Genomic DNA, 26676 nt, shown 5'->3' with positions numbered 1-26676 from the left:
AAAGAGGTCCTGTGTGGCCCCTGTTGCACAGCTGTGAAGGCTGGAGCGGGGGCTGCCAGGGCTAAGGGCCTGCCACCCCACCTGGCTCGGCCACCAATGCTTCCCCTTCATTCATTTGCCCTTTAGTTTATATATGCTTTAGATTATTTATTCCTTCACTCATTCATTCACTCACTCACTTATTGATTCATTCATTTATTCATTCATTCACTCATCCATCTCTGTGTCCTTTCTTCTATGTTTGGGCTCTCTCTATTTTCTATTTCCACCTTTTTTTCCCTTCTTGTCTTTTTTCTCTCCTTTCCTTCTCTTTCCTCTCCCCTCTCTCCATCTCTCTGGCTCCCCACCACCGTTTTCTTTTCTTTCTTTAGTCCAGCATTCCTCAAACCTCAGCATTCACCTGAGACAGTTTTTACCACATTTCCTAACCAAATGTCCCTGTCCCAACTGTAAAAATATCTGTATATCGACTTTAGTGTTGTCTCAGGCAATCATAGCCGTAGCATTTCAGATTTGATGTGATGGCATATTTTTTCCAAATACACATCAAAATAAACATGTAAGAGAATTTTTGCCAGTCTTGTGCCTAACATATCTGGATAGAGGGGTGGCACACCTGCACCTCAGGGAAGGGACTCCTTCACCCACATGCCCTGGTACATTCTCTCTCTCTCTCTCTCTCTCTCTCTCTCTCCAGTGCTCCTCAGGTTATGCTGTCATCTGTCATCTGCACTCCCTGGGGGACTGCTGTTCCATTTCCAGAGAACTTTGTACAGGCATGCTTCTAAGCACTTTACAGCTATGAATGCATTTCCTCCCCCGTAAGGTCCTAGGAGATGGCTGCAATAATAATGAGCAAACTGAGGCACAGAGAGGCTAAGTAACTCGCTTGTGTCACACAGCTCACAAGATGGTCCCTGCCCTCCTGGCACTCACAGTCCAAGCAAACCTTTCTTGGCCTTCTAATGTAGGCTTTAACAGACGCAGGAACAGAGACAGTGGGGGCACAGCAGAGTCAAGGAGGGATTCCTAGGTGGGGCAGTGGCTAAACTGGGCTTTGAGGTTTGAGTAGGAGTTTGCAAAGTGAAGCAGAAGCAAGGGAAACATCTTGAGCTTTCCTCAGGCTGCTCAAAAGACCTAGGGAATGATGAGAAATTCGGGATGATGAAAGCAGATGGGGAAATGATATCGAACTAGAAATGTATGTTGGGGCCAGGAAAGGACCTCAAATCCCATGGGAAAGGTGTCATATTTTCATATCGAGCAGTTGGGGGCCACTGGAATGCTCTGGAGTCATCTTGCTTGATTTGAATACTGCTTCTACTGCTTTTCCTGCTTTTAGCAGCTGTGAGACCATAGACAACGAACAACCGCTCCTGGCCTCTGTTGCCTTGTCTGTAAAATGAGATGATAATGGTACCAACCTAGAAAGTGCTAGATAAGGGGAAGCTAACAGTAATATCCATTTGCAGTGGAAGCTAAGGGGTGTGCAAGTGATCAGATTTGCAATGTAACCTAATTTCCTCCTAATGCCTGCAAAGAGGGCCTGAGCCCCCATGTCTGAGCCTCAGTTTCCCCATCTCAAATCCAGTGAAAGGAAGGCCCACTTGTAGGGTCAAGTACGCATTCCTCCCCCTGCCCCCAAACCCCTGCTCACTTGGCTCCGAGAGCCTAGCAGGCTCCTCCCAGCTGGACCCGAGGTAGTTTTACTTTGACCCATTTCCGGGAACTGTGGCCCTTCCTGTCACCAGGCACACATAGAGGGAAAGATGAGACAAATGACACTGAGGAGCTCCAGGCTGGCCATGTTGGGGCTTCATTTTCAGTGTCCTAAGCTGGGGATGGGGGCAGGGCCCAATGTAGGGCGCGGCCTGCTCTACCAACATCGTGCCTCTTATGGAACATGGATTCTATGCTTAACAGTTTATAATCACTTGCTTTTAATCCTCCACACCCTGTGAGGTCTGGATGCTTATCCCACTTCATGGGGTAAACTGGGAAAGTGAGGCTCAGAGTCCGTGAAGGGACTGCTTACCCATGACACACAGCTGGCAGCCACACTGGGCCATGTTTCCCAGGCGTGCGATGGGTGCCCTGGAGAGTCTCTGAATAATGGTTTTATGTGGGACACAGGGACATTTTTAAAAACATTGAGCCCTCCCCCTGCCGTGAAACAGCGATTTCCTATTTTTATTCTCTTATAGTCTTTCTGCTTAAGTCAAGGAGAAAGTCCCATATGGGTGCTAAAATAAGGGTATCTTAAATACATCTCTGACACTTGACACTTCTCTCTCTCTCTCTCTCTCTCTCTCTCTCTCTCTCTCTCTCTCTCTCTCCCTTCCTCCCCCCTCTCAATCAAACACAGAGCAGACCTTCTCTCAGAGCAGAGCAAGACACCAATCTCTAGCTAGAATTCACTACCGTTGTTCCGATTTCATTGCATTTTTGTAAAGGTTACCTCTTTGTGGCAGGTGATTCTGACTTTCCATGTGTGGTAAGGATGCCTCCCTTTCAAGAAAACTTACAAATCAAGTCACTTGATGTGAAGAAAATAATTGAATAACAGAACAGCTGGAACTTGGATAGATCTGGCAAAAACCATAAAAGTGGAACTCCAGTGTCTGACAGTTTGGCAGTCTCAGCTTACAGCTTTTAAGATGAGGGAATGGCTGTAAAATCGGGCTGCCTGTGTTAGAATCCCCGAGGTTTTGCCACCTCTCTGTGTGTGACCCTAAGCATCTTATTAAGTCTCTCTGTGCATCAGTTGCCTCATCTGCAAAATGAGGAAGATGATGATAATAATAATAATTCCTGTGTCATATGGTCCGTGTGAGGATTAAATGAGGCTATGTATGAATCACACAGAATAATGCCCAGCATCTAGTGAGCATTGGATGTGGGAGAGCTGGTAGCCATGGCTGTTTTGTGCAAATGGCAAACTCATAATGGGACCAGGCCTGTCTGACTTCATAGCTATGCTGATTCAAATACATTTAGGCAGCTTGTGTGATGCAAAATAATAATCATTATTATAATTCCTATATTTGGGCATTCCTTTTGTTTCCACTTATATTAAATCATGTGATCCTCATGACTCTTCTGAAGCAAAGCAGTGAGTCTAATTGAGTCTAATTCTTATTTTCTAGGTAAGGCTACTACAGTCACACAGGTGACAGAGTCAGGACTTGAATCCAGGTCCTGGGCCCCAGCTCTTTCTACTCCACCCTGCTGCCTCCCACGTGGAAATGTTGGTGGGGAGGGGCCCTCCAAGGCGACTTAGCCAGGCTTTGCCCCCTCCTCTCCTTCATCATGCCTCTGGCTGCCCCTCCCAGCTGCACCCAAGTGTGGGAGAATGTGTCTCGCCACACAGGCCCCTGCAGGTCCTCAGGTAGGGCCAGCCTGAATGTCACCCTCCCAGCCCTGAGACTGGTCCTTACCTTCCCTGTCTCATCTGCATCCATGACCCACCCACCCACCCACCCACCCACCCACCCACCAGCTGCCAGGGCTGCCCCAGGGCCACTCCCCAGGATCGCATCTGACCAAGCAGCCCTGGCCATTCTTCTAGGCTGAATTCTGACACAGCCTTTGGTTGGGTTACCAGCGCTCCAGCCCACTGCCTCTCCTGGCTTCCCAGCCTGTGCTGTGAAGAAGGGGCAGGCAAGTGAGATGCCCTGAGTCCTGGCTGGTTCTGAACATCCTCCAAGGTGGTCCTAAGTGTCAGAAATGAAGCATGAACCCATGAACCTTTGGGCTCCTTAGTGGGTAAGATCATGAGGTCGGGCATGGGGCATCTGGAGTCAAACTCTGGCTTTGCCGTTTATACATGCACGGGGGCAATTCTTTCACCTTTCTGAGCCTGTCTCCTCACGATGCAACCTGGGTGAAGTATTAGCACTCATTAGGTGCTCAGTAAATGGCGTTATTTTAAAACAGCAGCAATGCAAGGGTCAAGAAACAGAAGGTCGGGACCTAAGGTTGAAGCAGGCAGGGGCCCGTGTGGACTGGAATGGGGTTAAAGAGCTTTGTCTTCTATGAGGACTAGAGGAGCGAAGGACACGCGCTCTCTGGGCCTCTGGGCTTCTGAGAACCGGGAGAGGCCCCAAATGGCCAGCGGGCAGCACACACAGGACCGCATTAGGACCACACGGAGGAGAGCGGGTCCAGGGAGCCCGCTGCGTCTCGGAGAGGCGGAGGGGAACCGAGCGCAGCCGAACAGCCGAGCATTGCCGAGCGCCGAGCTCGCGTCAGGTGGGCTCGGCGGCAGCTGCAGGTGAGAGAGGCGCGGTGACATCATCAGCGCGTGGCACGTGGTGGCCCGGGAGCGCAGGAGCGGTGCTGAGCCCTCGAGCACGGGCGAGGGCGCCTTGTATTTGTACAAGTGCTTTACTTCCAAACCGGCTGGGAAACGTCACCCACGACGCACGAGGCGAGGGAATAGCATGGCTCAGTAGCAGGTGGGGGAACGGTGAGTACTGAGGCCAGAGGCGTGGCCAGGGCCCACCTACAGGCCTTGTGGGTCCTCGTGGGAGATGGGCCTTCTCCTGAGCGCGGCGTGGAGTGTTGGAAGATTGGGCCTTGGCGATGCCCAACCTCACACTGGGTATGTGTGTGTGGGGGGGGTGGTCGGGGGTTGTATTGCGGCCGAACAGTGTAGAAAGTGGAACCCAGGTTTCTCTGAGGGTTGTCTGTCAGGTTTCAGGGCCAGGATCAGGGTTGGACGGCGCAGTTTGAGCGCCCACCTTGGGCATCTGTGTGAATTTGCTTTGTTGAAAACTGCACTCTCCTCTCAGGGACCTTGAGACACCCCCAGAATCAAGCCAAGCGTATATTATTTCCTGGAAGCCTGGAGCCCTAAGTGTCTCTGAATGATGGCCAGGTGCGGGGGCCAGGTGAGAGGGATGCAAAGCAAGCCTCCAGGTAGCGCTGGCCACACCCACCCTGCGTCAACCCCACCCGCCTTTTAGGTCCTGTGCCTCCTTCCCCAAAGTTGAGGCCAGCTCTACCCTGCACAGGTGAGCACTGCTCCAAGAAGCCCCTCTCTGGAGCCTGAGGGCCATGCCCTTGGGGCTGTATTCAGACTCAGGCTTGGGGACTGGTCACACTTGGGGTTTCTGAGTGATGCCTGCTGTAGGGCTGGCCACTCCAGGCCTGGCCCACACTCAGTCCCAGCATTCCGCCAGGTCTCAGCATTCCTGTGGCTGTCCCTGCCTTGCTGTTGGCCTGACTGGCTGGAGCTGAGGGGTCTGGCTAAGAATGAACTGCACGCCCCTCCCCCGCCCCCATTCCACACCGTCCCCAGATACACACGTAATAAGGCAGGAAACCTACAGCCATCTCACCAGGACTCCCTGCCTTAGTCTACCTCTAGCAGTCAGAGGATCTGGTCACCCCAGGCTCCCTGTCACATGCCTCACCACAGCCTACAGGGCTCTGCCCCTGCCCACTGCCCACCCGTTCCACCTCATCTCCTGCCACTCGCCTTCACTCGATCCCCTCCAGCTTGGCCAGCCTTCTGGAATGTGTTGAACTCATCCCAACTGATAGCCTTTGCACTTGCTGTTGTTCTGACCAGACTTCCTCGCTTTTGTTTGTTCCTGTGTCCTCTGGGCTTAGAGTAACGAATGCCTGGAACACAGTAGATTCCCAGTGAATGTGTGTTCTATAGACTCAGCTGTCATTTACTGAGCACTGCATCATTCAGAGATGGATTGCCAGGTTGTGTGCTAAGTGCTTTCCGTGCATCACCTCAGGAAGAGGCTCAGTGCTCCACTTCCTGGCTCTGGGACAGTAACAGTTCTATTCACAAGCTTGGGAGCATCAAGCAGGCTGAGGTGAGGCCTAAGAATATGCATTTTCGCAGGATTCTGCCCTCTTCCCTCCCCTCCCTCTTTAAGAAACCAATTGCCTTTAGAGTGGAATGGACCCGGTACAAGTCGTGGCTGTCACTTTTGAGCTGTGTGACCGAGTGACTGTATTTCTCTCCATTTCCTCATCTCTAAAATGGGGATCAGAGTCCTCGGCTCAGGGGAGGCTTTGATGCAGGTCTGAGGCTGTTCCCACACCTGCCTGCAGTCCCCATCGTGCTAAAGAGCTGCCTCTTTCCCATTCTGTGTGCCCCACGCAGCCCAGCTCACCCACTCCCAGTAGGGAGGGTACCTCATTGACACCTGGGCCCCCAGCCCAGTTCCACCCAACACACACGAATCCTCCACTCACTTTTCATTCTTGTAAACTGACGTCAGCACTGCTGAATCATGAAGCTGAGGTTTGAGAGAATCTGTACCGCTGAGGAAGCCACATGGCACACACTGCCCACCCCTCCACCCCAGCCCTTTTCCTGACTGGTGTGTGCAAAGGATCTCAATCACACGGGGACTGGAGTACAGCTCCCGGGGGCTTTTAGGTCATTTTAGGCCACTGTACATGTTAGTAGATTTTTTTAAGTGGCTCACAAAGGGGCCAGCCCTGGGGAGTGTGATCAGAGGGGGTCTTTATTCTTAGCTGTTTTGCTTTAAGTTTTATAAGAGGAATGGGTTTGTGTAATGATGTGGTTTTTAAGCTTTTTCTAAAAGGAGGAAAAACACCTTGAAAATATTGTTGACTACCCTCTTTAGATGAGGACTCGTTTCCTCATCTGTAAAACAGTACCTAAATCATAAAGCTAGGGTGAAGGTTGAGTGTTTTAATATAGGTAACTAGGGGCTTGGGATGGTGCCTGCACAGTAACGCTATATGTAAATGTTAGCAGCTGCTGCTATTATTACTGCAACCGTTAGGCCCTCATGGGAAGCCGTGTTACCTAGTGGTACCCAGCTTCTGAGGCCGTCCAATCTAAGGTTGAAAATCTGGCTCCTTCATTTGCTGTGTGCCCTTTTCTGCCTCTCTGAACCTGTTTTCCCATCTGTAAAATGGGGCGAGAGGTCTCTAACTCACAGGATGGTTGTGAGGATCAAACAAGGTAGCAAACCCTGCTCACTAAGTGTCTGCGGTGTGCCAAAGCACTGCCTTCTTGGATTTCTCCGTTTCTCCAGGCACTGCCCAAGCTGGGTAGGAGACAGGGAAAGTCAAAACAAGGACAGGACTTGACCACACACAGAGAACAAAGGACAGGGAGGTGGTTATCAGAAGAAAAAGCAGCGATTCCTTGGAGGTAGACAGCCGTCACCTCCTTCCCTCCCACCCTACCTTATTAAGGGATGAAATTGCCAAAACTCTCTGAGATCCTAATTCTCTCCTGGCCATCCTTAACTTTGAGGCCTGGAACCTATTTAATCCCTAAGACAAGCCCGGGCAGCTCCAGCTCTCAAGTTAATTTTATGCTGCACTTTCAAGTGTGAAAGGTATTATTAAATATTAGGACACTCCATTATAAGCATATCCAAGGCTGCCGAAGGCCATTCCAACTTCTAAAAATAAAGTGCAACATTGCTTAACCCTAAACCTGAAAATGACTCAATTCACCCGGTTTGGCAGCGCAGCCCTGAGTTACCAGCATGGCTTACCTGTCAGGCCTTCCACAGACACAGAAGTAGCCATAAAACCCATGTGGTGGGGACTTTCTGGGGATGCAAGCCAGCCCTATAAGCATCCTGGAACAAGCCTTCCCTCCCCAGGCTCCTGAAATCACCACCTTCTCTGATGGGTTCATGCCCACTGCAGAGGGTTCCAGCAACCACCTCCTCCAGCAAACCCATTTTAGAGGTCCACACTGAGGCCCCAAGAGGCAAAGGGAATTGCCCAAAGCCACCAGCAAGGCCCTCCTGCCACCAGACCACAAAGCCTCTTTCTGACTCCCAAGTCGTGCATTTACCAAGAAGTACACAAGACAGAACAAGGTGGAAAGAAGGCAGTCAGGCCTAACCCTGTATCCCCCATCCCATCTAAAATATGGCTTCTTTGATGCTGAGCTTCAGAATGTGCCACTCCTTCCAAAAGCTCATTCAGCTCCCACTGCCCCCCTTACTGAAAGTTGTTGTGGTCACAGAATGAAATTTCCTCTTTGTCATCCATTTCAAACAGATTCTGGGTGGACAGCTGAAAAAGGCCCAAGTGTCTTCTTTGACACAGGAATGACCAGACAAATTTACCCCTGCACTGGTTTTCTCTTCTGTAAAATGGGGATAAGAAAGAGCCTTGCTTCATAGATTGTCTCTATAGGATTAAAGGAAAATGAAGCATGTAAAGCTCCAAATAGGTCCTGGCACACATTAAGTGCTCAGACATGAGCTGCCATTTTAACTAGACACAGTTCCTCTCTTCTGAGAGCTGTGGGGGGAACCAAGCAGGGTTCTTACTCATAGAACATGAGCCACACACACGTCCAAACAGGTCAGTCTTAGGGTCCCGCTCCCACGGACCTGTGCAGAACCAAGGAAAACCTCTGACCAAAGCACACGCTCTAGAAACCTTTTCTTTTTAAAAAAAAACTTTCATAATAAAGTTTATTACCTAAACTGGTTGTAAAAAATATAAAATAGGATTCTGCATAGCAGAAAAATAAAGCCAGAGACCCTCCCCCAACCCCTGGTTTGTGCAAAGATACTGGGTATATGTAAACATGAAGAGGTAGGAGGTACAAGTTCAGGTCCTGGCCCCAGATAGTTAAGTTAAGCTGCTACTACAACCAGGGGGACCCAGAGGGAGCACCAGGAGGGGGACACGCCCCCAGGAGGTGGGGAGGGGTCTATAGCCTCATCTCCAGCCGAGAGGGGGAGGCGCCTCGCCCCCCCACACACCGGCTCCCTCCAACCCAGGTGGGGAGGGCACCCACATGGTTCCAGGGAAATAATAATTAATAATAAAAAATAATACGGCCCCCCAGTTAATGCTGCCTGCGCGGCCGGTCAGATCTGGAAGGGGAAGGAGCTCATGTAATCTCGTAGAACAGGGTTGAGGGGGATGCGCGCCAGGTTCTCGCGGCCCACGGTGGCCACGATGCGCTGGCGACACAGCTCCTGCAGCGGCCGCACGCGGCGCTGGCGCAGCGGGGCCCCCAGCATGCGGCGCGGCGCCGCCACGTAGTGCTCCAGCAGCTCGAAGAGGCAGTCGAAGCTCTCGCGGCTGCCGTCCAGGTGGAAGCGGCCGGCCTGGAAGTGCACACGAATGCTCGTGGGGCCCGAGGCCATCTTCACGCTGAGGGCGAAGAAGCAGTTCCGCTGGCGACTGTCGCGCACCAGGAAGGTGCCCACGGGCTCGGCGCGCAGCCGCTCGTGCGCCCCATGCACGCTCAGGGGCCCCCAATAGAAGCCACAGGCGTCGAGGAGAGCGCTGGCCCGGGTGATGCGCCGGTACTCGGCGTGCGAGCGAAACGTGCGGAAATGCGTTTCGCCCGGGGCCGGGGCTGGGACCGCGGGGCAGGGCCTCGGGCGCGCCGGGGCCGCGGGCGAGGAGGAGGAAGAAGGCTCTGGCCGCCGTCGGGTCTCTGCTGCCGTGGAGATTGCATTGTCGGCTGCCACCTGGTTGTGTGCTACCATCCTACACGCGGGGCCAGCCGGAGGGGTGGGCCATAGCGTCCGGGGGTGCGCTGATGGGGGGAGACAGAGGCAGTGAGCGGAGAGTCTGGGTGGGGTTGGGCAGGTGTGGGGCTTAAGGTTGAGCCGATGACCCTAACGGGCAGAGGGCATAGAACGAAGTCGGCGCGGCCCCTTTGAGCCTCAGTAAGTTCATCTAGAAAATGGGCTTCCCAGTCCGCGGAGCACTTCCAGGCGGTGGGGGCTCGTTGGGGGCGGAGTCCAGCCTCCAGGAGGCTCAGAGTTTGGGTAAGGGGGGGCATGGAGAGAGGTGCCAGGGGGAAGCCTGCCCGGGTTCTGGCCACCCGGCCCTCGGCTCGCTGCCCCGAGGCCGCCGCCTGCTGGCCAGGCCGGGGATTGGCGCCTCGTCCGGGCGATTTGGGCAAAAGCAGGAGAAAAGCTGCGCTGCGGTATCCCCACGCGCGGGGTGCTGCCAGGGTGGGGCCGGCGGGGGCCAGGGGCGTGGTGGCCGCAACCCCACCACGCAGCCCCCTAGGCCGGCCTGACACCCGCTGTCCATTCCTTTCCATTTACCCCCTCTCCCTCCCGCTTCCTTGCCCGGTGCCGGGCTCACCTGGCGGCGGGGCGCTGGGCGCCGCGGGCGGGGCGGCTGGGGGCTCCGGGGCGGCTCTCGCGCATGCTCCGGGGCCGGGAGCCGTGCAGCTGCCACGGCCGCAGCTCGCTCTGCTCCGCGCCCGCCCCTGCACCAGTCTTTTAAACCGGCTTGAGGGGCGGGGCCCGCGTTGGGAGGCTCCGCCCCTTGCTGACTCCACCCCCTGCAGGCCCGGTCCTTCCGCGCCACTTTCGGTTTCTGTTTTGGCGGTGGAGGCCACACCGGCTCGACCCTTTGCACACACCTGGTCCCTCCGGGCAGAGGCCCCCTTCCCTGACCTAGCCACGTACCTGTCCGAGGACCCCTCCATCAAGGTCTCTGGCCCCACCCCTAACCCTCCTGGCCGCTTCTCTTACGCACCCTTGGGACCTGGCGCCTCTATCCTTTTTTCCCTCTGCTCCCGATCTCAGATTTCTGCCGCCAAGCCCTTTAGAATACTCCGGACTAGCCGTGACACACCCCTGTCCCCGCCAGGTGTCTCAGCACCCATCTCGTGAGATCTCTGTCCTCCACTCCCCTCGAACTAGACTCCTCCACCCGACCTGGGGTCCGGCCAGAAGGTCCCGGCCTCGGACCCCTCGGTACTGCTCACGCCGTCTCCCTGCCCGGGTGTCCCGGACCCTCAGCGGCGGTTCCCCCACCCCCGCGCGCTCCTCTCGGCCCGTCGCTGTCCCTGGTCTTGGCTTAGGCTTCCCAGGAAGCGGCAGCTTGTGACCACAGGCTTCGGAGGAACCCTTCAGTAGCGCAAGAGGAGTGCCTCGGCAGCGGGCCGAGTTCCTCAGAAACCGGGCGGGGCCCCGCCAGGCTACCTCCCCCCGCCCCCTCCCGCCGTGGTTAGTCCTCCTGCGCGACAGCGGGAGAAACTGAGGCTCGGGGAGGGGCTGTGATTTGCAGTGATTGGCAGATGGGGAGCGCCGGAGGAAGCACACCCTCCTCGCTTTTATTTTGGGGTGAGGAGCATCTGGGCACCACCAAACGCACTTTGGAGCCCAGTGAAAAGATGGTTCGTTTTCAGATGTGATGATTTCCAAAACCTACTTTGTTTTCTCCTCCTCAGCCGTCCTCTCCCTCGACTTCTTCCTTATAGGTTCCCGTCCCGCTGCTCTGTCAAGCATCTCTCTCCAGCAGGCACTCATACCTGGGGTTTGGGATGATGAGGGTGGGTGGTGTGGGCTGTAATTTGTACTTTTGGGTGTGATCCATGATCCTGTCTGGTGGAAAGGCACGGAGTAGGTACCTGGCTGGTCCATGTCTTTTTAAAGGAAAGGAAAAACAAACGAAGGTTGAGGCTGGTGGGTGAGTAGTCTCCGAGTTTGGAGGGGTCACACACAAGGCAGGACAGACTGGGGGCATGGTGGCTGGCCTCACGCTGGCACACACTGCCCTCTACAGGCAGCTCTCAGGCAGCAGTCTAGCCAGCTCCTCTCCTCTGAAAGCCCTGGTACCAGGCCCTCCTGCCCACCTCCCCACCTCCAGGCAAGCCCCAGGCCCCCTGTGTTTCTTCCTGAACACAAGGAGGTAGCCCAGAACTAGTCTTGCTCAGGACCCCATTGGCAACCTGAATCTGTGTGTGACAGCAGCTAGTGTTGGTAGTCCTGGGTGGTGTGTGCATGCGTGTGTGTGCGCATGCACTCATGCAGGGGGTGACCGAGAAGATACAGAGCCATGCACGTGCCAGTGGCCAGGTGTGGTGGTCATTCCAGAGCACCTACTAGGGACTGCACCCTATGGTGGGTGATGGGTAAAATACAAAGTAGTGGTGAAATGCCGGACCGTGGACCCAGACTATCCCGGTTCCAATTCCATCCACCTCGGCGACTTTGTAGCCTTATAACCTTGAGCATGTAATTAACTCCTCTGCCTTGGTTTCTTCATCTGTGAAACATAATAATAGTACCTCCCATAGGTATTAAGTGAGAGCTCATGGGTTGGTCACGTGTGGGTGTGGTAGCATGTCGGAGCCCGCACACACGTGGCTTTGTTCCTTACGCCCGTCTCAGAAGCCTTAGTCCAGGCGGCACAGGCAAAGTAGAAGGAGGAGAGTTTCCTCAGGGCAAACCAGGCCTGGATGCTGGCCGTGGGGCAGGGTGCCACTTCCTTCTCACTTGAGCTGGGGGGTGGGGGTGGTCTAGGCCCAGAGGTGGCCAGGCTGGGCTGGCTCTTGCATGACTTGTCATCCTGCCAACATGTCTCCTTGGCAGGCCACTGGGCAGAGGAAAATCTATAAATATCTGATGGCCCATATATCCCCACCCCCCATTGACAGCCTCGTTGGCGTCTTGGGAGAGCCACCCCTTTTCCCGGGGGACTGGAGCCTCCTTCTCTTGGCCCCCCTCTTGCTGCAACCCTCCAACCTATCCCTGTGGAGTCTTTTCATTTCGTGTACTTATACCTGTGATGTATTAGCCTACATTGACTGTGCTAAATGCTTTATAGTCCTTTGAATTGGATTTGTGCACAACCATCCAGCCTGCCCATTTTACAGGTAAAGAAACTGAGGCTCAGAGGGGTTGTCACTTGTCAAAGGGGTGGAACCAAGTGTCACACCCAGGATACTGGACCCCCAAGTTTTCACCCTCGTCTACTGTGCTGTAAACTCGCTCCCCCTGACCGGGTGATCTCAAATCCTGGTCTGTCTGCTGGGAAAACAGTAGATGCCAAAGAAATCAGAGATTCATTTGGACCCTGAGCCACATTGTGGATCATTTAGCCACAACTGAGGAGGAGTAGGGACAGGTCTGCTTCTCATTTTTATAAGCTTGGGGAGCTCCAGGTCTTGGCATCTAAGCCTCCATGTCGCCTCCGTGGCGTTGGGCCCTGTGAGTCTGTTTCCTTGCCTGCACAGTGAGACTGACCCATCCTCCACCCTGAGTAGATCCTGGTTGTGAAAGCTGTGGTTAGTCAGGCCCCAGTTGCTAAACCCACGTGGGTTCTCTTCACGACCAATAGCAAATGTAGCTTCAGTTTCATTTTTTGAGGTGCTGGGTTCAAAACGAAACCAAATCCAGAAGCCAAAAGGGAAAAAGAAATATGCTGATTGACAAGCATCCGTCTCCTGGGCTGTTCTCCCTGGAGGATGGGCCCTAGACTCACAGGAAGCTAGGCAGCATGGGAGCCCCAAGGAGCTCAGACTCCACAGCAAGAATGGGCTGCCTTTGGACTCCAGGCCTACTGCTTCCCAGATGTGTGAACTTGGGCAAGCGGATTGCCTTCTCTGGGCCTCTTTTGGCCCATCTGCAAAATGGGCCCTGGAAGTTTTGTATCTCACAGGGCAGCAATGCCTGCTAAATCTGAAGCAGTGTCAGGTGCAGAGAATGTGCTTAGCACACGTGACTTCTTGTCACAGAGCCAGCCCTATGTCCACAGCTTGTTGGGCCGCAGCCAGAAGTGGCATGGTTCCTCTTGATGCTGCCCCGGGGAAGGTTGTGGCAGTCCAGAAGTGAAGGGCCAGTCAGTTTTTCAGTTTCTCTTTCCAGCTGTGGCAAAGTCCTGCTGGGAAAAGCAGCCCCTGGTCAAGACGTGTCATCCTGAAACTGTTCTCTGCCCCAGCTCTCCTCAGCCCCCCTTCTAACACGAAGGGGAGCCGAGGTTCCCATGGGAGTCTGCGTCTGGGGAGCCCTGAGCTGTGGGCTGTAGATTCTGCTGTGAGCTGGCCTGGGTTTACATCGGTCACTTAATAAGCACGTGGCTGGGGGCAAGCTTCTTATATGCCTCAGTTTCCTCATCTGCAAGATAGAGGTAATGACATTTATTTCACTACTTTGGTGTTTATTCAGTAGGTATTTATTGAGTATCTAATGTCTGCCAAACACGGGGCACCCAGGGGTCTTCCAGCAGACCTAGGGGAGACAGACAGTCAATTCATAGCATCATGTCAAATCATGTTAAGCGCTCTGGGGGGAATAAACGGAGAATGGGAGCCACAAGGTATTTTGGGGTGGGGGACGAGTGAGATGAAGCAGTCAGAGAAAGCCTCCTGGAGGTGGTGGCATGGGAGTTGAGTGAATGAAGAGAACTCCAGGTCAAAAGAAGAGCCAGTGCCGAGGCCCTGAGGTGGGAGTAAGAGGTGTGCTGAAGGATCAGAAAGGAGACTGCTGTACCGAGCGAGCGCTGAGTGCAGGGGTGAGGCCGAGGCTGGGTCCGCTGACCTTGTGGGCCTTGCTGGGAGACAGGAGGGTTTGGAATTCACCCTGACTGCAGGAAACAGCCCTTAGAGCCCAGCAGACGCTGTAGGATTGAGTGTGAAAGAGCCCTCTGGCTACCGAGCTTCTGGACAACTGGGGCTTTAGCCGCGATGACTTCCAGTAGGGGCCTTGGGACACACCTCACGACTGTCCCTGAGCCCCCCACCCCCAGAATGGCACCAACAGCCTCCTGAAATGGGTGCAAAGACAGTCCTAAGGGAGAACCAGGCCATTCATGCTTTGTAGGAGAGAGCACTGCTCGGGGAGTCCAAGGCCTGAGTTCTGGGGGGCAGCCCTCACTCCCCGGGAGACCTTGGGAAAGGGATCACCATTTGCTGGTACCATTGTTTGGTATCTTGTCTGATTTACGCTTCCTCATGGTTCTGTGGGGGTGGAAATTACGTGTTGCCATTTACCAAAGGAGAAAAGCAAGAGAGGGAGCTGGTGGAACGTGGTGAGCGTGTTTTGGGGAGCTCCGCTTCATTGTGTGGGGTAAACCGTAGTCCCAGCCCCTCCTCACAGCAGGGAAGCTCATGCGTTTGGGGGGCCGGGGGAGAGCTGTGCAGAGTCCAAGGCGAACATGGCCTGGAGGCCAGGAAGTGATGACTGAGCTGGTGGCTGGACTCAGATGTGATGACAGGCGGGCTCCTGGGCGATGCTGGGGAGACTTGATGGGAACCTTCCAGCAGGCCCGTTTATCCCCATGTGACAGGTGAAGAAAGGAGGGATTGCTCAGATGGGAAGTAGCTGGTGCTAACCAGCTTTCAGAAAGCAGTCGCTCCTGTTGTGTTAATAGCTCCAAAATCAGAAGGGCAGGAGGGAGGATTTCTGAGAGTACTGGTTGTGGCATCCAGACACACCTGGTGCCCGTCCCAGCTCCCCACCCCCACCCTCACTTGTGCTGTGGCTTGAGGCAAATGGACTTAATCCAGTGGCTCAAAGAACTGTCACAAAGCCCAAACTGGCAGTCTCAGTGCCTTTTCATCAGCAAATCCCACAGGACCTCACTTGGAGCCTCTTTGGTCTATTTTTACATACCGTGCTAATAAAACGATCTGGTTCCCACCCTACGCCATCACAGAAGTGGCAAATTAGATCTCAGCAGCTGACAGCCAGAAGCAGTAGCAGTTACCATTGGCAGTTGGCGTAGAGGGTAAAACGAATTTGCAAAAGCTATGAGACTAGATACAAGAACTGATACAGCAGGCTGGGGACATTGAGAGAGGGGCGTGGGGACAGGATGACAGCTCAGCTCATTGGCCCCTCATTGTGGGAAAGCTATTGAGAGTGGCAGGTGCCATGGCAAGAGGTTGAATTTGGCCTGGTTCTGTCAGTTGGAAGAGCCATCTTTTTTCAGGGCACACAAACCAGCAGCAGACTTGACAGTGGCCCATGACTCTGGGAAGCACAGTGTCTGCTGATGCAAGAGGGGGCACCTGACTAAGCCAGCGGGGCCCTGAGCAGGCTCCAGGAAGAGGTGATCCTTGACCTGAATTTTAGAGAACAGTTGGGACTTAGCCCTGGGACGAGACGGAGAGCACTCCTGGCAGAGCACAGTACAGGCAAAGGCCTGGAGACAAAACCGTGAGGTCCTGAGTGGCAAGTGGCCAGAGGTGAGCCTAAGCTAAACAGGAAAGTCTCCCAATGCCATCCTGGTGGTTGTAAGCAGAGGCTTGGCTGGGGAAAGGCAATGGGCTGGTCTTGGCCTCTCTCTGCCCTAGGGTGATGAGTCCAGAAAGGGCCTGATGCCATTGGCTTAAGAGAAGATAACACTTTGCAGCCACAGAGTTTATAGTCAAAATTCCTGTACTATCTCTTTTCAGAGTTAACAAACCTTGGCTGAGCACCTACTAGATGCTTCACTGATGCTCATTTCTTTTTTTCTCCTTCATTTCTTTTTTTATTTCCTCGTATAAAATAAAACTTTTCCCCTCCCCAGACGTAACCCCAGGCACCAGCTTGGTCTGTGTCCTTCCAGATCTTTTTTTATGCATTTAAATACCTGAATTTCCCCCTGTAGAAATAGTGTTGCTTTGTGTAGAATTTTTTCCTCTATAAATGCTATATCTTTCTCCATCTTGCTCTTTCACGCAACAATATATCCTGGCAACCTGGATAGATCACATATAGACCAACTTCATTCTTTAAAAAAACATGATGTTCTTTTTAAAAACTGCATCCTCAATGAACCTTGTGTGTTCATTTATCCATCCCCTGTGGATGGGCACATAGGTTGTTTCCAGTTCTTCGCTTTTGCCACCATCCCTGCACCTCCCTGTACATCTTGGCACCTGTGTGAGAAACACTGTGTACACTTTAAATGTTAATAGACGTGGCCAGTTGCCCACCAACATGCCTGTGTATGCTTATGCCCTCAGCAGGGCATTTCACCATATCTGCTTCCCCGTGCCTTCACCAATACTTGTTATTCTCAAACTCTTCTCAAACTCTTTTCAGTTTTGTCCATTGAACAGGTACACAAGTGGCATCTTAACCATTGCTTTAATGCCTGCATTCTCTTTCATTTATTCGACAAATATTTACTGAGCTCCTACCGTGTTTCCCCGAAAATAAGACTGGTTCTTATATTAAGGTTTGCTCCAAAAGATGCATTAGGGCTTATGTTCAGGGGATGTCATTCTGAAATTTCATGCTAGGGCTTATTTTCCTGTTAGGTCTTATTTTCGGGGGGAAATGGTAATATGTGCCAGGACCGTGTTATGTACTGGGGATGCAGCAATGGCCCCTTGGACCTCTTCACAAAGTATGAGATGCAGATAAGGCTCAGAGAGGTTAAGAGACAGGCTTGGTGTCACCCAGCGAAGGAATGGGGGAGCTGGGAGTTGAATCTGGGTCTGTGTGGTTTGAGGTGTTTTTCCTCCTGAATCATAACACAAACGGGCATCTCAAGCCCGGCTCTGCACCCTCTTCTCTGACTGCTCCCTCCTCCCCTAGGAGTACAGGGACCCCCAAGGTCATCTAGGGCCTGCAGGAGTGACAGTACCCCAGGCACCTGAGCAGGCAGTGCCAACTACAGGCTGGGCTGTGTCTGTTTACCAGACCTCACCTCACTCCAGTACCCCACTGACGTTAACCAGACAGGCAAGCTTGCAGAATCTGTATAGCCTCTCAGTGGCTGAGTTGGGGCCTCTTGTTTGTTTCCTGAATTTGGGTTTCCAGCAGGCCTGCCCCCAAACTACTGCTGCCCCACCCCAAACCAAGCAAGTGAAAGAATGAATCTGTGGTTTGATGTTTTTCCTCTGTCATCATGTGTCTGACTGTGAGGGTGGAAACCTATGAATGCTAGCTTGAGTGTGTTTCAGTACGGGACGGGAGGCATGTGAGAGCTTGCGTGTACAGATGGGTGTGTGTGTGTTTGGGAATCCTCGTGTGACCCTAGGTCTCTGTGTCTGAATAAGTTTGAATGGCATTTTCTTTGTATATGTTACTGGGTGTCTGTGCATGTTTGTGCCACTTTTTTTCTGTGTGTTGGTTTCAGGGAAATGTGGGGTTAAAGGGTCCATAAACCACCAGTCCCAGTTCACTTCCTCTGTTATAGAGTTCATATCTCTATAATAGATTACCTGCCTCCAGTGATCATATTATAAAAGGACACTGTTCAGGGAATAGGGAGGTCCTTTGGTGAGTGGTGCTCAAAGTCTCTGACCTTATCCTCTGACCCTCTTTCTCTACCTCCTCCCTTAAACACGTTCCCTAGAAGCACTCCCCAAACTCTAACACTGTCGGGTCGGTGACGATCATGGTGTGATGTGGCTTTACATTTTTAAATAGGGAACCAGGAGGTTTGGAGCAAAGCATGACTCTCTGATCTCAGACCTGCCCGCCAGGAGACCTGGATCACATCGTTTCACCTCTGAGTCTCAGCTTCATCTGTAAAGTGGGAACAGTAATGCCTCCTGCTGAGGGTGTGCGGACTCAGTGGAAACATTTACTTCAAAGCATCTGGCACCTCATAGGTGCTCAACAAATGATCATTTCCCCAGCCTACCTCGGTCCTTGACCCACACCCTCTCAGACGTGTATCAACCCGGAACATTGCTCTGCTCTGAGGGGAGGTCAGGGGACACACTGAATGCAGGCTGTGTCCCAGACCCTCTACTGGACGCTTGCATGGTCATCAGCTCAGTGACCCCTCAAGGAGACACTTCAGCTACCTCCTTTATAGAGGCGGAAACTGGGGCCCAGAGAGAGGAAATGACATGCTAAGGCCACACAGCTGAGCTCTGAAAGAGGACCTTCCACTGCATGCCACTGCCCATCCTGCAAAACTCAGACTTGATTTTTACTGAGCTGCAATTCACTTACAAGATGACATTCGTCCTAATGGATTGATATGTATCTGTTCCCCGCAGACCCCCTTCCGGTCCCTCCCCTGCCACAGCAGACACCGTCATTTCCACACCTGCGCCGTCCTCCACCTCCCCGTGCTCCGCCCCGTTCCTTCAGCCCAAATGCCAAATGCCATTCATTTCTGCCCCTGTGCTGGCACCGGCTCCTTACACTTCAGTAGGTCCCATCACAAGGCATGTCCCTGCTCCCTCTGCAACCTCTTTTCTGCGCGGTGCCTCCAAACCAGGCCCCCAAACATGTGACGCCTTTAGTGAAATCAAAATGCTGACTCAAGGCTCGTCCTCCAGTGTCCAAGCTTTAATCATCGTTGCATAGAAATCACTGTAGTAACATGTTCCTGCAGAAAGTCTGCCTTCTTCCCTCCAGCATTTGACGTGTGATGGTGTTTCTCAGTTGGATGAAACCCACACAGGAACAAGCCGTGGCTGTGATCTCAGTTGTGTTTCTTCCCTAAGTGATAGGAATGGGAAAGGGACCCTTTAACACTTGTACTTCGTGAAGTCACCCACCCCCTCCTTGGGCCTTGGACTGCTCGCTTGTAATCACAGATGGGGCATGGATAGAGCTTAAGACTATTGCCAAGTTCCGTTTGACTTTTGTGACTCCATCCATCCATCCCATCCACTTGACCCATCCACGAGTCACCCAGTCTTTTTATCCAACATTCATTTAATTCTTTCAGCTGTGTCCGGACCACTCATCCAGTTTCAGTCCAAACATCAGTTCTTCCATCCATTGCTCTATTACTCCATCCATCCAAGTAACCATCTACCCATTCTCTCGTCCATAGGCATCTGACCACCCACCTACCTAGCCAACAATCACTTAACCAGTTCTCCGTTCACCAACCACATCCTTCCAACCGTACCCAAACTTCCCAATCATTCAGCTGGACGCATCTTCCATCCATCAATCCACTTAAGCAGCTACCTAGCCCTTCTCTCACCCATCTCACTACCTCGCCTCCCTTCTCCTTATCCGCTCACCTCTCATTCACCCACCCATCCTTCTGAGCTAATTGCCACCTGTCCAATCAACTCATCCCAACATATTTGAAGAACTGGTCCAGCAATGCATCATATACGCAATAGCCATCGTTTCTTCTCCCTCTTCACCTCGCCTGTGGTTCCTTGCGGCCTTCACCTCACTGCCCCCGAGGTCCAGCTGGGGGTCCCTGTGGCCCTTCCCCCCCTGCGTGAAAGGTACCTGAGCTCCGCCTCTTTGTTTTGTACACCCGCCGGCTCCTCTTGACCACCTTCCTCTTCACCTTTGCTTCCACGTTCTTTCTGTTCTTGGGGTAGCGGGGGGAATGGGTGGGGGGCCGCTTGGAACAGTGGTGGGGTTGCATTGTGTGTTTCTGGTGCTTTGGTAGCGGGCTCGATCGTGGACTCTGGCTCTGGTGGCCAGGTGGGCTGCAGCGGCCCGTCGGGCTCTGACTGTTGCTCCGGCTTAGACGGTAACTCTGGCTCTGGCTCCAGCTGCAACTCGGGCTGCAGTTCTGGCAGTGGAGGCTGCAGCTGCAATGGTTGCAGGTGTGGCTTTGGGACCGAGAGCCGCTGTGGGGCTGCGTGTGGGTGATGGGAAGTTTCTGTGCCTTGGTGTCCATGGAAGGCCAGGCTTGGGGGGGCAGAGGCTGCCTCCTTTTCCACCTCTATAGCACACCCAGCTTTATAGAGGCCTGGCATCCCCCGGTTATATAGTTGGGGCCGATTGTGATGGCACAGGCCACGGGGGTGTAACAGATATGGCCCAGCAGGGACAAAGCCCCCTACCCCTCACCCTAACCCCCAGGGTGGCTTTCAGTGGCCTTTTGGAGTAATCCCATCTGTTGGTTAAGAGCAGGGACCCTTGGGTTGGAGCAAGCTGGACCCACATCCCACATCTGCTTTTTCCTCTTCTGGTGGTCACTCACCTGGGCACTCACCTCTCCAAGTCCCAGTTTCCCTGTCTTTGTAGAGTGGGTGCGTCAGACGACTTAAATGAGAGAATCTATGTCCAGCAATTGGCTCAGGGCCTTTCCACAGTAAGAGCTCAATAAATGGTGTCTAAGCCTTCTAGCTCTTTCTCTTATGCCACCCAGGCAGCTTGGAAGCAGGAGCACAGCCCTGATCCCAGCGATAGTTGGCTGGGGGGTACCGGGTGGTTGATAAGATAGATAACCTGACGTGAGGATAGATAGGTGAGTGGGATTGGATGGCTTGTCCGATGGGTGAAAGATGAGTGACCCAATGGTCCTGGGACCTGCCCGGCAACCCCACCTCCACAGCAAGATTTACTTCCGGAGATTTAGAGCCAGGTTCAACCCCAGTTTATACTGATGCCTGATTTTGAGGTCATTTCTAGGCCTGGCTTCCTTATCGGACAAAGGGATGTCATTCCTTCCTTCCTGGTGTTCTTGTGAGCCTGGTATACCTGTCAAGGATGCTTTTGAAAACTCTTCCTTCCTTCGATTCCTGCCTCCTACCTCTACCCCGCTCCCTGCTGTTGAAGCCCCACCTGCTGTTGGAATCAGACCCGCCCCACTCAGACCTCCTAGCACCTATGAAAGAGACCCTGTGGGAGCACACAGCAGTGCCCCCAGCCCACGCCTTGGCTGACACCCGTGGCCGCTCTTCACCTGCGCCTCTCCACTCCCCCCCCATGATATCCCTTCCTCTCCACCCCGTCTCCCCTGGCAGGCCTCCCAGCCCACGTCTACTTCTCCCCCGCTATTGCTCATGCATAACTTCGTCTTTTGTTATGAGGCTTTGCTATCATCTGCTACTTATTTATTTGTCAGATATTTATTGGTCATTCGAAATGTATCAGCCACTTTCTAGGCACCTGAGATACTTTAGTGAATATAGGTGAGAAATTCCCTGCCCTCCTTACATTTTACTGGGGTAAGACAGTCAGTGGAACATATAGTCGGGAACTTACAAAATATGTTCTAAATAGAGAAGTACTGTGGAAATACACATATTCGCAGACATAGTTTCATACATCACGTCGGGGCTGCAGCCGAGGAAGCATCCGGTGTGGAGGAAACACTTCCGAAGGCAGTTCTCTGCTGTGTCCTCAGGTGGCCGTGCCAGGTGGATGGCTGGCGGCAGCGTCTCTGGCGCCGGGAACACACGGGGCTTCTCTCCCGCGTGGGTTCTCTGAGCCAGAGGGTTGGTTCTGTGGCTGCAGGACTTTGCACGCACGGCACCTGGAAGGCTTCTCTCCTGCCTGCATGAATCTTCTGATGCACGTGTAGGTCTAAGGCCTGGAGGAAGCTTTTGTCACACGCGGCACAAGTAACTGTCTTTTCATTCTTGTGTCTTCTCTGGTGGACTTTTAACTGAGAGAAACACGTCAAAATTTTGGGACACATTTCATGTTTGTATGATTTTGGGGGGCTCTGTGAAGTCTTTCTTGGTGTTCCCCACAGGTAGAGTTTTCCGCATTGCTCTGGTGGGTGAGAACAGGCTCGGGGTGACCTGGTCTGGCCACCATAAGAAACGCTGGTCCCACCTCCATAAGGGGGTCCCACACCTGATGGGGGTCCTTTCAGGGCCCCTCCCTGGGAGGTGCCTAGCCCAGCTCTTGAGCTGAGTGGATTCTCTAAAGAAATGCCACCCTCTTGAGGCCTAGGATGGCTCTTAGCAGTGAGTAGGGAGGATGTTTGTCTTGGTGGTAATACTGTCATTTACTTGGCAACTTTTCAAAGAAATGTTGCCACCACTTTATCTTCGTCTCCTTGTCCTGTTTCCGGGGAAATATCTTGGGGAATCCAGAAGGATGTCCCCGTGGTTGCCCCTTTGGGAGTTCTGTGGACAACTGTTTTGTTAGATGAAAAATGACTTCACTTAAAGGCATCTTCTCAGAAAAGAGGGCTTCCTGTCCCTGCCTGTGGATGTGGACCTCCTCGAGAGGACTGAACTTCAAGCTGGGTAATCCTGGACTGCTGCTGTCACCTGCTTTATTCTAGCTTATTTCTTAGTAAGCATATTCCATCCCTCGTGGTGAAAACCGCCCTCACTTACTGAACACCTTCTAAGTGGCTGGGCTCCGGGTCTCCCCTCCTTCTAGGCAGCTTTGTCCTGGAACTTGACAGTGACCCTTTGTAGTGGGCTGAAGGGTGGCCCCCAAAAGATATGTCTGGGGCCAGCCCAGTGGCTCAGGCAGTTAGAGCTCCATGCTCCTAACACCGAAGGCTGCCAGTTCGATTCCCACATGGGCCAGTGGGCTCTCAACCACAAGGTTGCCATTTCAACTCCCACAAGGGATGGTGGGCTGCGCCCCCTGCAACTAGCAACAGCAACTGGACCTGGAGCTGAGCTGAGCCCTCCGCAACTAAGATTGAAAGGACAACAACTTGACTTGGAAAAAAAAAAAAAAAAAAAAGGCCTGGAAGTACACACTGTTCCCCAGTAAAGCCCTGTTCCCTTCCCCAATAAAATCTTAAAAAAAAGTCTGCGTCCTAAGCCTGGATCCTGTCAGTGTGACCATATTTGGAAAAAAAGCATCTTTACAAATGTAATTAAATTAAGGATCTTGAGCGCATCCTGGGTTATGCAGGTGTGCCCCAAATCCAATGACAAGTGTCCTTCTAAGAAACAGAAGAGAAGACGCACCGGGAGAAGAGCCCACGTGAAGGCAGAGACTAAGACTCGAGTTATGTAGCCACAAGCCAAGGAAAGCCTGGAGCCACCATGAGCTGGACAGTGATGCCACAAAGCCCGCCCCCCCCCCGGGAGGGGGGGCAGCCGCCTCCTTGATTTCAGACTCCTGGCCTCCAAAATGTGACAGGATACATTTCTGTTGTTTTAAGCCACCAAGTGTGTGATCACTTCTTCCAACAGCCCTAAGAAACTATTGAACCCTGGAGGCAGGTATGAGGATTCCATTTTGCAAAGAGGAAGCAGGCTCAGCGGTGGAGGAACCATCCCAGAGTCCCACAGTTAATCAATGGCAGAGCTGGGATTCACATCTAGGTCTGGCCCCATCTCGTTTAGCCTGCTGAGGTCACTAAGGGGTCCGAGGGGATTCTGAGGGGCACATGCCGCTCTGTTCTGACAGCCCTGCCTTGTGTGGGCACAGTGGGGCTGGTTGCGGGCTACTCCTCGAAGACTCTTTCTGGGTCCCTGAACCCTCTCCCCTCCACCACTGCTGACTCCCCACGTCCCCACCCTCGAGTGCATAGTGAGACAGAGACTGTTATTCATCTTGGGCACATAGAAGGGGCGCGACAGGTGTTTGCTGGGTGAAACATGGGCATGCGGGCCTGTGGCACTTGCACCAAAACTACAAAGCTGGCTGACGGAGTTACTAGGTCAAGGGTGGGGTGGGAGTCACGGACATCAGGGACCCACATGTCACTCGCCCTGCCAGGAAGCCTCCCCTCTGAGAAACCCAAGGCCGCGCCTTATCCCTGACACATGACCCGCAAAAAAGCTGAGGCTTCTCTGGAAATACTGTTTCCCATCCCCAGCAGCCCTGATCGGGCTCCTTCGCAGGCCCAGATGGCTGTGCGTGGGGGGAACTGCTGAGGGCAGAGGGTGGAGATCACATTCTGATGCTTCGTGAAGAGGCCCGAGTGAGGGGACAGAGGGTCTGAGTTCTGCATCTGTGTCTGGCAGCTTCTCTGGTTGCTTTAGCTCCTTTGCTGGTTGCTTTAATGAGGACATGGGCTCTGCCCCCACAGCCAGATCCCTGGATAAAGGCAGAGCCTCTGGGGACACAGATGTCACCCTGAGTGTAAGGGTGGCAGCAGAAGAATCCCTGGCTGAGAAGGACTCAGACCCCATGTACTCTGATCCCCAAGCCAGGGCCAGTGAGGTTGATGGAGGCTCCATAACTCCAGCAGCAACACCCACCTTAAACACTCACTGTGTGCCAGGCCTGGGCCCACTACGTTCCAGTTCATTCTCCTGACCCACTGACCTATGCGGGTAGCTCTTAACCTCACCCTTAAACAGGGAGGGACAGACCCAGGCTCAGACATGGACAGTGACTTGCTCCAGGTCACATCACGAGCAGAAAGAAATTTGAACCCAGGCGTGCTGCACTCCCAAGCCAGGGCTCTTTACGAAAACTATCCGAGAAACAAAAACTCGTAGACACAGACAATAGTTTTGTAGTTACCAGAGGGTAAGGGGGGCGGAGGGGTGGGAGATGAGGGTAAAGGGGGATCAAATATATGGTGATGGAAGGAGAACTGACTCTGGGTGGTGAACACACAATGGGATTTATAGATGATGTATTACAGAATTGTACACCTGAAATCTATGTAATTTTACTAACAATTGTCACCCCAATAAATTGAAAGAAAGAAAGAAAGAAAGAAAGAAAGAAAGAAAGAAAGAAAGAAAGAAAGAAAGAAAGAAAGAAAGAAAGAAAGAAAGAAAGAAAGAACCATCCATGGCTAGAGCCGTGGAATGGGGGTTTTGCTGAGAGTATACACTGTCCCATCAGTGCTCTCGGGGAGGAATCACCCCCCTTTTCCTCCCCCGCCCCACACACACACCAGAGATGGGATTGCCTGGGATGACTTTCCAGCCCAGGCTACCACACGTCCACCCTCAAAGTAGGGCTGGCGGCTGAGAAGTCACAGGGAGTGGCCCTTGTGAGAAGTTCTGGCTGGACGTCAGGAGCAGGGGCAGACTCTTGCCCTTCAAACTCCCTAAACACACACACATGCACACACACACACACACACACGCACGCACGTGCACATGGTACCGCGGGCACGGGGCTGGGGAGACCAGAAAGGAGAAGAATTCCTTTGGAGACTTTTTATTGACTCTTTCCTGAAAGCTCTTCTCGCGGGAACAGCAGCAGGCCCATCTTCCTGTTGGTCAGCGGGGGTCAGGAGTGTGTGGGCTCAGGGCTCTGTTGGGCCTCACGCTCACCATCGGCGCCCCCTCCTGCCTCTCAGGTTCCAGCAGCTGCAGCTTGCCCTGGACCGGGAGTTCCTCCTCCTCCTCCTCCTCTTCCTCCTTTTCCTCTCCCTCCTCTCCCTCGTCCTCCTCTCCCTCTTCCTCCTCTTCCTCGCCCTCTGACGACAAGGAGAAGTTATCCTGACTCACGCAGGCCACGAGCTTCTTCATGGAGGACTCATGGCCCCGGCTGTGGCCGGTCCCGAGCTTGGCACAGCGGGAACCCATTGCTGGCTTCGGCTGCCTCTCTGGACTGGGCGGGGGAGGCCGGTGAAGGCCGTGCAGCAGAGCGCTTACATCACAAAGGGGCCCCCCACCCTTAGATCCCTGAGTGTGGGCTGACCCTCACTCAAGCCTCAGCCACCAGACGCCCCACTGAGCTCCCCCTACCGACACGGCAGGACAGAGGCTTCTAGAATACTGGGCCAGCACCACTGCTCCTTGCCCTGCAGCTTGCCTTGTCTGCCTGGTCTCATTTGCCCTGGCAGAAGCCTCCCTTTTAGCTGGGATAGGAGTTATGATGCCCTCGGTGCAAGCTATCCTTCCATAAAACTAAAGGAAACCCTGCTGCCTCTTTCACATCCTCCGAAATCACCCTTTAAAGACTGCGGCTCCTAAACTTTTGGTGTCACGGTTCTCTTTAGCTACACATTCCCATATAATACAACTTCAGCATGGGAGAGGGGTTGGAGTTTAAGTTCCCTTGGTATCCATTTTCCAACGTGTAAATCAGAGCTTGCCAGTTTTCTCCCCCAAATCCTCAGTGGATATGGTAAGCTGAATAATGCCCCCCCCCCAAGGATCTTTGGGAGGGGACTTGAGAAGGGGAGAGTGTCCTGGATTAGCCAGGTGGGCCCTAAGTGCCATCCTAAGTGTCCCTGTAAGAGGTAGACCGACATTTCACAGAGGAGGTATCATGCAAGATGTCGTGCAGGGTCTCAGCTCCCGCTCCCCACATAAGAACACAGGATGTGGCAAGGCCAAAAAGGAACACCCACGGAGCCATAGGTAGGGGAGTCACACCACTGTATTCTCGCTGGCTGCCGGGCGAGACCCATGAAGTAGGACCCACACGATCCACAATCCTCCATCCA

General features: G+C 53.2%; 2 protein-coding genes and 1 pseudogene across 2 annotated transcripts; all 3 read right to left on the bottom strand.

The window, feature by feature from the left end:
• Positions 1 to 8430: 8430 nt before the first annotated feature.
• On the bottom strand, positions 8431 to 10536 carry SOCS1 (suppressor of cytokine signaling 1). Its single transcript, XM_019714058.3, has 2 exons — positions 10087 to 10536; positions 8431 to 9526 (listed from the first exon to the last, which is right to left on the bottom strand). The coding sequence occupies exons 1-2, from the start codon at positions 10433 to 10435 to the stop codon at positions 8847 to 8849; spliced, it is 1029 nt and encodes a 342-aa protein (XP_019569617.3). The 5' UTR covers positions 10436 to 10536; the 3' UTR covers positions 8431 to 8846.
• Positions 10537 to 21603: 11067 nt separating this feature from the next.
• On the bottom strand, positions 21604 to 23845 carry LOC148756832 (zinc finger and SCAN domain-containing protein 4-like; annotated as a pseudogene).
• Positions 23846 to 25511: 1666 nt separating this feature from the next.
• PRM3 (protamine 3) lies at positions 25512 to 25810 on the bottom strand. The gene is given in 2 exon segments (XM_019714055.3): positions 25512 to 25567; positions 25570 to 25810. Coding segments are annotated over 2 exon segments (297 nt in total).
• Positions 25811 to 26676: the final 866 nt, after the last annotated feature.

The sequence above is a fragment of the Rhinolophus sinicus genome, chromosome 10 (genome assembly GCF_057876585.1).
Source record: "Rhinolophus sinicus isolate RSI-liver-muscle chromosome 10, RSI-T2T, whole genome shotgun sequence".
NCBI lineage: Eukaryota > Metazoa > Chordata > Mammalia > Chiroptera > Rhinolophidae > Rhinolophus > Rhinolophus sinicus.
The sequence above is the reverse complement of the archived record's forward strand: the minus strand, read 5'-3'. Positions and strand labels throughout refer to the sequence as shown.

Bases quoted from the DNA above. Each gene is read 5' to 3' on its own strand.
- SOCS1 (XM_019714058.3), bottom strand. From the start codon at position 10,435: ATGGAGGGGTCCTCGGACAGGTACGTGGCTAGGTCAGGGAAGGGGGCC. The intron at 9,527-10,086 runs GTGAGCCCGGCA...TCCCCCCATCAG, and splicing joins GCCCAGCGCCCCGCCGCCAG to CGCACCCCCGGACGCTATGG.